We start from the raw sequence: 14010 nt of genomic DNA, 5'->3' as shown, positions 1-14010 counted from the left end.
CCAGCTATTGCTAGCAGTCTTGCCTGTTCTCTCAGACTCAGACTGCTACTGATAGTTAAATCAATTTGCAGTTTCCTATGGTGTGGTCTCTTGTCAATGATTCCATTCTAACAACAACTGCTAACAAACTCTGATATGACATTGGGGGTGAATCTCTAAAAGTCTATGTTACGGAATGGTTAAAACTTAACTGGGGAACAGGGTCATAAGACACCCTGTCATTATAGTGGATCTGCCAACTGATCGCTTAATTATTGGTAGTGATCTCCTGAAGCGATTAAGCACCATAATCGATTGCATAAATAATATAATTTGTTCACAAGTAAAAAGGCCTATTTATTATGAACGATCCAATATATCTCACACCCGACATAACGGTCACGTGGTGGAAGAGAAACCAGATGCTGTGGAGATTCATTTCAGGAATGACTCTATACCTGAAATCCCTATCCTACAAATAGATGATCAGACTCCTTTAAAAGGCTTTTAAAATTTCGCCTGGAAAAATAGCGAATATTTCCTTAGTCGGCGATGTATTAACATATCTCTCCACAAGGGGGATCATAAAATCCTTAAGGGGGGAGGCCACACTCAATACCTTAGAAAAGAGCAGCAGCACCACACTTTATGAACTTTTAACTGCTTTTAATGATGAAACATATAAGAAAGCAATGACGTTTCGGTCATCAACTGACCTTAATCATGTTGTATACAGAAGTAGCTAAACACACTGCTTAAATAGCTATATGGGGAGGGGTCACAGATACCTGTGTGGGTGTACACCCATATAGTTAACACTTTCATACATCAAACACAGTATTGTTCTCAAACTCCCTCTAGTGGATAAAGGTACTTCATTCTAAACTTCTATAGTGACCTATAGGACAAAACATAAATATGTATATATTATAAAAACATCAATTTACAATAATTAAACATTGCAAAAAGAAATGTACATAATTACCACATCTATACCAATCTATCCAGAAAACATATTAATACAGTATATTCACAATGTTACTTGCCAGTCTATTTCCTTATTCATTCCTAGAGGGGCAAGAGCTTGTAGTGTATAAATCCAGAATGTCTCTCTGCTTTTGAGTATGGATTGTCTATCCCCACCTCTTCTAGGCCTCTTGATCTGTTCTATGACCTGGAATCTCAATTGGAAGATAGTATGCCCTGCCTGCAAGAAATGGTTAGAGACTGGAGCGTCCCTATTCCCACATCTTATATTGGATTTGTGTTCTACAATTCTGTCCCTTACCCTACGTGTAGACTCACCTATATAAATCTTTGAGCATGGACACTTAATTAAATAAATCACATACTCTGAGTTACATGTAAAGTACCCAGGGATCCATACTCAAAAGCAGAGAGATATTCTGGATTTATACACTACAAGCTCTTGCCCCTCTAGGAATGAATAAGGAAATAGACTGGCAAGTAACATTGTGAATATACTGTATTAATATGTTTTCTGGATAGATTGGTATAAATGTGGTAATTATTTACATTTACTAGTTCTGCAATATTTTCTTTTTGCAATGTTTAATTATTGTAAATTGATGTTTTTATAATATATACATATTTATGTTTTGTCCTATAGGTCACTATAGAAGTTTAGAATGAAGTACCTTTATCCACTAGAGGGAGTTTGAGAACAATACTGTGTTTGATGTATGAAAGTGTTAACTATATGGGTGTACACCCACACAGGTATCTGTGACCCCTCCCCATATAGCTATTTAAGCAGTATGTTTAGCTACTTCTGTATACAACATGATTTAGGTCAGTTGATGACCGAAACGTCGTTGCTTTCTTATATGTTTCATCATTAAAAGCAGTTAAAAGTTCATAAAGTGTGGTGCTGCTGCTCTTTTCTACAATATTGTCTACCTTTGGGGGTTAGTGCAGAAACCCCTGTAGCGTGCACCCTTAATTGGATGGTGAGTGCTGGGCCCATTTCTATATTTTCATATTGACTGTTTGCACTGGGCTTCGTGCACTCCCTGCTCTTTAACAAAACATGGAGAATAAGAATGATGGAACAGAACCACAGACTTTTACCTATAGTGACCTTGAGGCGGCACGAATTACCACCTTAGTACGAGGTTCACGTAACTTTCTCCAAACTCCTCCAACAGAGGTATCAACTAAGGAATTTGAGAAATTAACAAAGAAGAATCTGGCATATGGGCTACATGCCACGACTCTAGCGGAATACCACAGAGTGAGACGTATACCGAGGGGCCTCCGCATGAGTGTGAGACCAACACTCATGCGTGATAACAAGGAATATTGTGAAAAATTCACCTATATTCTGAATAAATGTTCTTTTGATCTCCTGGTACTCACAGTGGATTATTTACAGCGGGACCTAGACATGCAGAAAGAGGAACTATCACGCCTGGAAACAGCATTGAGAGCGATGATGACGGCTGAGGATGTGGATAAATTACTGCAATCTGTGAACAGTAATATTGCAGAAATGAAGAAGGTCATCGAGGCACGAAAACGCCAAAAGTTCCAGAGGGACGAAGATGATTATCGCAGTGGTATGGTGTATCGATGGGCGACGGATCCCAATTACGACGATAGGAGGCGACAAGGGTCGACCAATTGGAGACGGCAACGTCGGATGCACGACACGGGCGCATCCTCCACGTCATCCACAAGCGACACGTCGGGGGACTCCGAAGGAGACGTAGGGGCGGTCGGAAACACCGCCGGAAAACCAATGGATACCAAAACGAAAGAAGCGAGGCCACAGAGGACAGCACGGAACAAGACCAAGCGGAACTGATGGTGAATATCTCTAAACATACTCTTAGAGACATAGAGAAACAGGTAGTCAACAAAGGACTGTCATTTTGTCCCATACCAAGATGTGACTTTTTTCAGCTACAAAGGGAACTACATACTTTATTCCGCAATATTAAATTAAAGGCATATTTTGGACAATCACAGGGTGTTCAAGGAGATAGTATTAATGCGGACTCTGAGTATGGTGATAAACCTTTGTCTCTTAAAAATTTGGGTCTTAGATGTAAAAGTAACTTTAATCCTCAGGTACATAACAACAGTATAGAAACTTTTATACAGTTAGTTTTGAGGGACATAGATATACTTAAACATAAACAGCTAGTCACTGATAGGGACAGGAAAACTCTACAGAATAATTTCTCTAGATCTGAAAATGAGGCACTACTAAGTTTGAAAAATAATAATGAGATTATTTGCAAGCCAGCAGATAAGGGCGGGGCCACCGTTATTCTTGATAAGAAATACTATGTTCAAGAGATTAGGGGTCAACTACAAGATGATACAGTGTATAGATTACTAGACAGGGACCCAACATTTGAAGTACAATGCGAGTTGGCTAAATACATCAATAAAGCAATGTGTAATGGGGTAATAACTGAAAAAGAACAAAAATTTCTGTTGATTAAAGAGTTTGTTACACCTGTATTTTATACATTACCCAAAATACATAAGAACAGAGAGGCTCCCCTGGCCGTCCGATTGTTGCCAGCACTAATTCAATCATGACAAATGTATCCAAATATCTTGACAAGCTACTTAGACCATTAGCTATGGAATCTATGTCCTATATTAAGGACACAGGGGATTTTCTTGTGAAATTAGAGGAATTGAGTATGTCAAGTGAGAAATTTATCCTCTTTACCCTCGATGTAAATAGCCTTTACACATCCATCACACATACAAGTGGCTTAGGGGCTGTAGGACAGGCTATCCAGAGTAATGATAGATTTTCCAACATTCAGTGTGAATTTATTTTAGGATTATTACAACTCATCCTCTACTGCAATTTTTTCCTTTTTCAGGATCAATTTTACCTACAATGTCAAGGTACTGCGATGGGGTCAAATGTCGCCCCCACATATGCCAACATCTTTATGAATGTATATGGGTAGAGATTTGTATACACTAACCAGTTATTTCAACAATATGGACTGTGTTGGTTCAGATATATCGATGATGTGTTTGGCATATGGGGGGGCGACATTGACTCCTTGCAGAAATTTGTGGCTGATTTAAATGTATCTACTAGACACATTAAGTTTAAATTGACCTTCAGTGAGGAGTCAGTGGCTTTCCTAGACACTAAGATAATCAAAGATGGGAGGACATTAAAAATTGACCTATATAGGAAAGAGAGTGACAGAAATAGTCTTCTAAGGTATGAAAGTGCCCATCCCCCCATTTGATTAATAGCCTCCCTAGGAGCCAACTCCTGAGGGTCAAGAAAATAGTCTCAGATGACAACACAGCCCACACCAGATTACTAGAAATGGGTAAACTGTTTATTGAGAGAGGTTTTCCCAAACAACTCATCCAGAAACAGATAAAAGAAGTCAGTGAAATTCCTAGACATTCTATCCTGAGAGGCAATGTAAAGCAGAAAAAAGACAATAAGCGTATGGTTTTTGTCTCACAATTCAACCCTCTTAGTAAGAATATTAATAACATTATCAGGAAACACTGGTCTGTCATTAAAGACCTTAACCCTCAAATTAAAGATTTTGAATTACCACCTATGCCAGCCTATAGAAGGTGTAAAAACCTAAGGGACAAATTAGTAAGAGCAGATCTAGGCTCTGGTAAGAAACAGACACAAACATATATATCTACACCAAAATTCGGCTGTTTCCCATGCTTAGGGTGTTGTAATTGCAATAATGTAATTAGAGGTGACAGTTTCTTGCATCCCCTGACCGGCAAGAAATTTAAAATCCCTGGGTACTTTACATGTAACTCAGAGTATGTGATTTATTTAATTAAGTGTCTATGCTCAAAGATTTATATAGGTGAGTCTACACGTAGGGTAAGGGACAGAATTGTAGAACACAAATCCAATATAAGATGTGGGAATAGGGATGCTCCAGTCTCTAACCATTTCTTGCAGGCAGGGCATACTATCTCCCAATTGAGATTCCAGGTCATAGAACAGATCAAGAGGCCTAGAAGAGGTGGGGATAGACAATCCATACTCAAAAGCAGAGAGACATTCTGGATTTATACACTACAAGCTCTTGCCCCTCTAGGAATGAATAAGGAAATAGACTGGCAAGTAACATTGTGAATATACTGTATTAATATGTTTTCTGGATAGATTGGTATAAATGTGGTAATTATGTACATTTACTGGTTCTGCAATATTTTCTTTTTGCAATGTTTAATTATTGTAAATTGATGTTTTTATAATATATACATATTTATGTTTTGTCCTATAGGTCACTATAGAAGTTTAGAATGAAGTACCTTTATCCACTAGAGGGAGTTTGAGAACAATACTGTGTTTGATGTATGAAAGTGTTAACTATATGGGTGTACACCCACACAGGTATCTGTGACCCCTCCCCATATAGCTATTTAAGCAGTGTGTTTAGCTACTTCTGTATACAACATGATTAAGGTCAGTTGATGACCGAAACGTCATTGCTTTCTTATATGTTTCATCATTAAAAGCAGTTAAAAGTTCATAAAGTGTGGTGCTGCTGCTCTTTTCTACAATATTGTCTACCTTTGGGGGTTAGTGCAGAAACCCCTGTAGCGTGCACCCTTAATTGGATGGTGAGTGCTGGGCCCATTTCTATATTTTCACACTCAATACCTCACAGGAATTGAGAGAGTTAAGGATGATCTATTTATCCCTTTGCATGGGAAAACCAAGTATGCTAAATTAAACTTAAAACAGGAAGCTAGCTATATAAGCGAAGGCTTATTAGCGCAGATAGCTGAACCTAAAGTGATTAAATATCTTTCTCCCCAAGACCACTGTGTCCACGGTCTGGATAACAGGTCTGAAAGCTATAATATCACGGCTAAGTGCTTATTATCTATATCTATAGGTAATAAATCAGCGAAGCACCTGTTTTTAGTTTTAAATACTCCCCATAATCAAATATACATTGGCAATGATCTCCTACATAGATATGCCATACAAATAGATTTGATTAACTCTTGCCTCTGGAGCAGGTTAAAGGGGGACCCTGAAGTATTTCAGGATGAAAATGCAGCCCTGAAATCGAACCAGCAAATGCTATATGCTGTGAATATGTAGGTGTCTAATGATATTGTATTCCCTGCTGGGGCTGATAAATTCCTCTTACCCTTACAGGTAAAAAGAGGTCATAAATTACAAACTTCTGAAACACTACTTTGCCTCTCCCATAGAATACAAAATCTGGGTATAACAATGACCCATACTCCTATGGTAAATATTGGAAGCATTCCAATACATGTTATTGTGCATAAATTGACCCCACAGGATATAACCTTTTCCAAGGGAACTACCATAGGGTATGCACTGGAATCAAGTTATTACACTTTTGGATTCTAAAATAATGTAATTGGGCTAATACCTGAAAGATACTTAACTGAAGAACAATTAATAGAACAAACCTTTGCATCTATGCCAGAGGGACTATTTACAATTAAATCTATGTATCCCTTCAGCTCAGAGGAAGGCATCTGTAAAATTGAAGAAGCCTCTCTAGTATTTGATCAGCCGATCAAAGATCAAGCATACCCCAATACCCAGAGTCATGGAGGAAATGTAAATTATAGGGGGTCTCTCCTCTAGGTTGGAAGAAGCCTATGAAATAGGACAGCCTGAAATCTTTCCAGGATTTCAGAAAATAGTCGAAGAGCAAATATCTTCAGCTAACGACTGTTCCAGTGATGATGAACGCTGACAGCTGCGAGAACTCCTGATGGAGTATAAGGATATTTTTGCTAAGGATTCTTATGACTGTGGGACTACAGACTTACACATTGCAAGAATCCAAACAGATCCCAATGCACAACCCATCTTTGTTAAACAATACAGACTTCCTTTAGCCTCATATGATTCTCTTGCAGAAATCATAAGGAACCTGGAAGAAAGAGGTATTATCAGACAGGTGCACAGCTCTTATAACAATCCTATTCTAGGTGTTCTTAAGCCCAATGGACAATGGTATTTCTGTGCTGATTTAAGACAGTTAAACAAACGAGTGTACATGTCTGGCTGGCCTGTGCCATATATTGACCAGTGCCTAGCACAAATGCAGGGATCCAAAAAATTCACTGTCATTGATTGTGCACAGGGATATTGGACCATAAAGGTACATGAGGAGGACCAGTATAAGCTGGCATTCTCATTCCAAAAGGCCCAGTATGCATTCCAGAGACTCCCATTTGTATACATAAATTCTGGACATGAATTTGCTGTATTCATGCATAAGGCTATGCCTGATGCACTGGAAAGGGGGACCTTATCTTATGTTGATGATGTTTTTATCAAAAGCACAGACTTTGAAAAACAGCTTAGACTCTGTCCTTACAAGGCTGGCCTTTAGAAATTAGCTACAAACAGAATAAAAAGAATCCAGTCGCACAGAGGCTTGCTGAGCTCCATGACTGTACTGCTACAGATCATGGGGAAGAACTATTAGAAGATTATTCCCTGGAGGAACAATTGCTTTCGCCATATGAAAACAAAACAAGGAGAGAGGCGCCGTATGTGTGAATCGATCAACATCAAGAGGGGAGTAAAATCAAGTGCAGGGTACTCACATTCTGTAGCGGCACTCCAATGTGCCAATAGATGCAGGCTGGTTTTCACAGCAGACCAGCTAGCTGTACAAGGCAGGGTCAGGAATCCCTGGAGTAGCGGCGTCCACAGGTAGCATAGAATAATGCACTCAGCAGTGAGAGTGTATAATAAAATATAAGTTTAATACACAGTAAAAACAGTATTAAAACCAACAACTCATGCTGTATTGTGCCCAAACATATCATGCAACGCATTTCAACAGATTCCTGACCCTGCCTTGTACAGCTAGCTGGTCTGCTGTGAAAACCAGCTTGCATCTATTGGCACATTGGAGTGCCGCTACAGAATGTGAGTACCCTGCACTTGATAGTACTCCCCTCTTGCTGTTGATTGATTCACACATACGGCGCCTCTCTCCTTGTTTTGTTTTCAGAGTTGTCGACCATTTTATGGTGAAGATTGAGTGCTGCCTCTTGTATTTTGGATTATTCCTGTGGAAGCTACTTCCCACCATTTCATATATACTCTGTCCATTCACCAAGGACTGTGATATATATTGGTGACTATATTTAATTAATTTTGCTGTATTTTTGGAGTATCCAACAACACACTTGCGCCCCCTATAGGGTCCGTACCCTTTTTCTTTTTCATGCTTTCCCCATATAAAATGTACAAAGAGGACCATTGCCAAACAATACATTGGGTATATGTTGATGGTTGTTCTTACCATGCCACTATTGATAATGAGTGCAGACTAGTCGCTGGCATTGGTATAACTTGGGCAAAGAGATTCCCAAATATTTCTGTAGGTTTCAACATGGGACCAAGATCCAGCCAGGTTGCAGAACTCACTGCTGTTCTAAAAACCATTGAGATTGCTATTGAACACGGTATTCATGAATTTGTGATCATTACTGACTTAAAGTACGTGCATGACAGTTTTGTTGAATACCTGCCAACTTGGAAAAGAAATGGCATGCAGAAAAGTAACAACAAACCAGTCAAGCATTGCAAGTTGTTCTGCGAGATTGATAACCTAGTGGTGTCCAATGGTTTAAACATACACTGGAAGAAGATGAAGGGTCATTCCAGGGTTCTAGGTCCTGATAAGGAACGTAATGATCTTGTGGATTCATTAGCCAAACAAGGGGCCATAACTGGAGAACTCCTTAATATCGACCACTTAATGGGTGCAATTCAGGTAGAAGCCATTACCAGAAACCCGGCTAAACAACAGAGTGAGCCTAACCTGGTACAATGGAGCCAGGATTCTCCTAGTGAGGACCTGATCACTAGCCAAAAAGAAGACCCCATTGTAGGCATCTTCTATAAACACATAGAAAATCCTGAAAGCAATCCCATCTCAAAAGATGATTGTATTGGCAAGGAAGATCTTAGAATCTTAATGAAATCCAGTTCACAATTCAAGTTACAGGATGGTTTGTTAATTAGAACCATCAAAAACTGGCATCAAGCAATGGGTGGTACCCACCAAGTTCAGAGGTCTCATGCTTCAACATGCCCATGATGCTCCCACATCTGGTCATTGTGGCACCAAATTAACATATGACATATTGCGTGATTATGCCTTTTGGCCACATATGTTGAAGGATGTTCAAACCTACTGTCAAGGTGCTTAATCTATCCACAGTTCCAACCCACTGCACCAACACATAGAGCGCCATTGCAGAAAAGGGGGATGGTAATGCCATGGTTAGATATACAAATTGATTTTATTGGTCCAGTAACTAGGTCATCAAGAGGTAACACATACATGTTAACAGTGACATGCCTGTTCACTAAATGGGTAGAGTGCATCAGTACACCTAACAATAGTGCTGAAACATGTGCAGCATTGCTCATTAACCACATCAGATTGCCTCTGGTCATAATGGCGTTGAGAGCAACTCCAAGAAGTGCTACTAAGATGTCACCTTTTGAACTGATGACTGGTAGAAGAATGGTTCTACCTCAGAATTTACTGTATCACACATCAGACCAGAACTTGATAAATGCTGCCAATAAACATCAATATGTGGAGAACCTAAGAAAGAACCTACAATATGCCTTTGCATTTGCTCAAAGGAACATAGAGAAGTCCGCAACTGCCACTTAAACCTATTATGATCTCAAAACGTCCAAAAAGGAATATGAAATAAATGATAAAGTTTATCTTTATAACTTTGGAAGAGATCAGGTTAAGGAGAAGAAGTTTCTTCTATCATGGAAGGGTCCTTTTGTCGTTACTGACAAAATATCTCCATTCACCTATAAATTTAGGATACCCAAAAATGATACTTTTATGGATAAATGGGTCCATATAAATCAGTTGTGAACGTGCCACCCTAGATCCCAACTACAAGTCATAGAGGGAGAATGAAATGTCATATCCCCAAATGCACATTAGACATATTGTAGTTTAAAGATGCCTAACTAATGAGCACAAGGGCCAAAAATAAATGGACTCTCTGCATAGAAGACTGTCTATGATGCATACTGTCAATATACTCACCAAGTACCACTGACTGTAAACCAATTCCAATACATGTGTCCTACATCCATTGAAAATTGGAAGGGGGAATTATGTCAGGGTACCTGTAAGTAACATTAAATAAGCTACCGATATATCATAGATATTTATTATTTCATTTTGTAGCTAAAAATCCAATGTAGTATGAGATGGTCTTGGCTGGGTGAAACACCCCTTCTTCCTAATTACAATGCATCCAGGTGAGAACAAAGAAAATACATTTGGTCTAATTAAATTCAGGCAGTCATTTCAAAGAATGACAAATTTAAAAAAAATGGTCATCTATATTCTGTGTATTCCAGATCTTAGATCAGGCATAAGATACGCTTATCCTGATTAAGATAACCTTTAAGTTAGTTCAAAAAGAGAGCATCTGTCTCATTACCTAGGTCACAGGAACCCCTGAGTTAATAGAGACGTTATGTCTGGGATCTTTATTTTAGGCCTAATGAGATTAGTAGAGAAAATTTTTAGCTGAAGAAATGACTAAAGTGTCACCTATGTTTAAACTGTTCCTGTTGTATTGGATCAACATCTGTACTGACTAACAAAGACACATGTCTTCAATTGTAACTCTTGGGTTCATTTTAAAATACAGCTGGTATAATGTTAAATACTATATAACAATGTGTAATATGCTGTGTTTTTATATGAATATAAAGAAATACTCAAATGAATATGTATATTCAGACACATATTAAATATGAACATGAAAACCTGAGAGTTAAGATTTTAACATGTCTTAACCTATGTATTTTTTTTAAAAGCATAGAATGTCTTAAGGATTCAAAATGTCTAAAAATTAATAACACTATTATTTCTTCTACTAGATACGACGAGTCCACGGATTCATCCTTACTTGTGGGATATTATCCTCCTGCTAACAGGAAGTGGCAAAGAGCACCACAGCAGAGCTGTATATATAGCTCCTCCCTTCTCTCCACCCCCAGTCATTCTCTTTGCCTATGCTAGTAATAGGAAGGGTAAAGTGAAAGTGGTGATAAAATGATAGTTTTTAGTTTCTTCAATCAAGACGTTTTTTATTTTAAATGGTACCGGTGAGTACTATTTTCCTCAGGCAGGATATAGAAGAAGATTGCTGCCTTGAGGTTGATGATCTTAGCAGATGTCACTATGATCCATGTTGGTTCCCACAGAGTTGCTGAGGAGTACAAAAGAAATCTTCAGTGTGGGGAGCGTTTTCATGCTATAAGCAGCATTGAGGTATGTGCAGTCATTTATTTCTGAAGAGACTATCGTATATCAGAATTGGCTAACATATTTCCCAAATTGAGAAGGGGTAAGCAGTAGACCTATATCAGGGTGGTACTGAAAACCTGGGGAAATTATCTTTGTCATAAATGCAAGTAACATTCAGGGCTGGTTGTCAAGACACTGGGGCAGCCTAACGTTTATTAAATATAAAACAGTTTTCATGGCTGGTAATGTTTTATTGTTCTGGGGTTTCACATGGCTATATTTAGTGTATCACATTGGTAATCAACATGGCTGTGCTAAAACTGCTTCCCATGCGGTTACTGAGGCTGTCAGCACATCGGTCATGACGGGCGGGGCCTATTTTTCACGCTTCAAGTGCGCAGTTAGTTCTTAGTGAAGCAGCAGCCATCAGCTCCGGTTGGGCCCAGGCTTAGAGGTCAAGTGCCGGAGTGATACCAGATCATTTGTCAAGCTCTTGTGAGCAGGTAGGCGCCACAGCAGAGCTGTGGCAAGGTGCAGGGGCATTTTTGTAAAATTTTGTCTCCATAACGGTTTTGCCTCAATTAACCTAGACTAGAGGTTTATTTTTTCTTTTATACTTGTGTTGCAATATCCGATTGCACTTTAGGACATATACTATTTAATCTGAGCTTTTGTATAACGTTTTTAGCAACTTTGAAAAAAAAGTGTACGCTTTTTATTTCTTAAAGGCGCAGTACCCATTTTAGCTAAAATTGTTTTCACCAATATAATAAAGGGTTTAAAGACTTGTGTTGTTATTACTAGTCTGTTCAACATGTCTGACATTGAAGAGAGTCAATGTTCTATGTGTTTAGAAGCCATTGTGGAACCCCCTCTTACATTGTGTCCTTCTTGTACTGAAAGGGCCTTTCACTGTAAAGAACATATTTTAGGTAATGAAAGTGTGTCTAAGGATGATTCTCAGTCTAAAGAGAATCAGGATATGCCATCCAATTCCCCCCAAGTGTCACAACCCTTAACGAATTGCTCTCTGAGGGAGAGCTTTCAGAAACTGGAAATGTATTGTCTCAGACAGATTCGGATGTCACGTCTTTTAAATTTAAACTTGAACACCTCCGTCTGTTGCTCAGGGAGGTGTTAGCGACTCTGGATGATTGTGACCCTATCACAAATTGTGCAAGATGGACAAATATCTAGAGGTGCCTACTTACACGGATGTTTTTCTGGAATTTTGGAAATTGTTAAGAAGGAATGGGATAGACCAGCTATACCGTTTTCTCTCCCTCCCAACTTTAAGAAAATGTTTCCTATAGCAGACACCATTCGGGACTCTTGGCAATTAGTCCCTAAGGTGGAGGGAGCTATATCTACCTTAGCTAAGCATACAACTATACCTATTGAGGACAGTTGTGCTTTTAAAGACCCTATGGATAAAAAATTAGAGGGCCTTCTAAAGAAGTTATTTGTTCACCAGGGCTTTCTCTTACAAACTACAGCCTGCATTGTTCCAGTAACTACTGCAGCTGCTTTCTGGTTTGATGCCCTGGAGGAGTCCCTGAAGGTAGAGACGCCTTTAGAGGATATTTTAGAACGAATAAAGGCTCTTAAGCTAGCCAATTCGTTTATCACAGATGCTGCTTTTCAAATTGCAAAATTAGCGGCGAAAAACGCAGGCTTTGCCATTCTGGCGCGCAGAGCGTTATGGCTGAAATCGTGGTCTGCTGATGTGTCATCTAAATCTAAACTTTTAGCTATTCCTTTCAAGGGTAAGACCCTATTCGGGCCTGAATTGAAGGAAATAATTTCTGACATTACTGGAGGTAAGGGTCACGCCCTACCCCAGGACAAGTCCCTCAAGATGAGGGGTAAACAAAATAATTTTCATTCCTTTCGAAATTTTAAAGGAGTACCCTCTGCTTCCTCTTCCTCCACTAAACAGGAAGGGAATTTTGCTCAATCCAAGTCTGCCTGGAGTCCTAACCAGGCCTGGAATAAAGGTAAACAAGCCAATAAGCCCGCTGCTGCTACCAAGACAGCATGAAGGGGCAGTCCCCGATCCGGGACCGGATTTAATAGGGGGCAGACTTTCTCTCTTTGCTCAGGCTTGGGCAAGGGATGTTCAGGATCCCTGGGCATTGGAAATTGTAACCCAGGGGTATCAGCTGGAATTCAAGGATTTTCTCCCAAGGGGGAGATTTCATATTTCTCATTTGTCTGTAGACCAGACAAAAAGAGAGGCATTCTTACGCTGTGTAAAAGACCTCTATACAATGGGAATAATTTGCCCAGTTCCAAAGCTTGAACAGGGTCAGGGGTTCTACTCAAATCTATTTGTGGTTCCCAAAAAAGAGGGAGCCTTCAGACTGATTTTAGATCTCAAATGTCTATCCACAAGGATCATCATCAGTTTCTAAGATTTGCCTTTCAGGACAAACATTATATGTTTGTGGCCCTTCCCTTCAGGTTGGCCACAGCTCCTAGAATCTTCACAAAGGTCCTAGCGTCCCTTCTAGCGGTCCTCAGGCCACGGGGCAGTGGCGCCCTACCTGGATGATATTTTGATCCAGGCGTCAACTTATCATCTGACCAAATCTCACATGGACATTGTGTTGTCATATCTATGAACTCAGGGTTGGAAAGTGAATATAGAAAAGAGTTCCACAAACAAGTTCCACTAGTTCCACAAACAAGAGTCCCATTCTTGGGAACTCTGATA

General features: G+C 39.4%; 1 protein-coding gene across 1 annotated transcript in view; it reads left to right on the top strand.

Moving 5' to 3' along the window:
• Window positions 1–14010, top strand: part of LOC128636603 (uncharacterized) — a 263930-nt gene that overhangs the window by 187333 nt on the left and 62587 nt on the right. The window contains 1 exon segment of the mRNA XM_053689596.1: window positions 2036–2707. Coding sequence (XP_053545571.1) covers window positions 2036–2707 — 672 coding nt within the window.

Source organism: Bombina bombina, chromosome 7 (genome assembly GCF_027579735.1).
Source record: "Bombina bombina isolate aBomBom1 chromosome 7, aBomBom1.pri, whole genome shotgun sequence".
In the NCBI taxonomy this organism is placed as follows: Eukaryota; Metazoa; Chordata; class Amphibia; order Anura; family Bombinatoridae; genus Bombina; species Bombina bombina.
The sequence above is the reverse complement of the archived record's forward strand: the minus strand, read 5'-3'. Positions and strand labels throughout refer to the sequence as shown.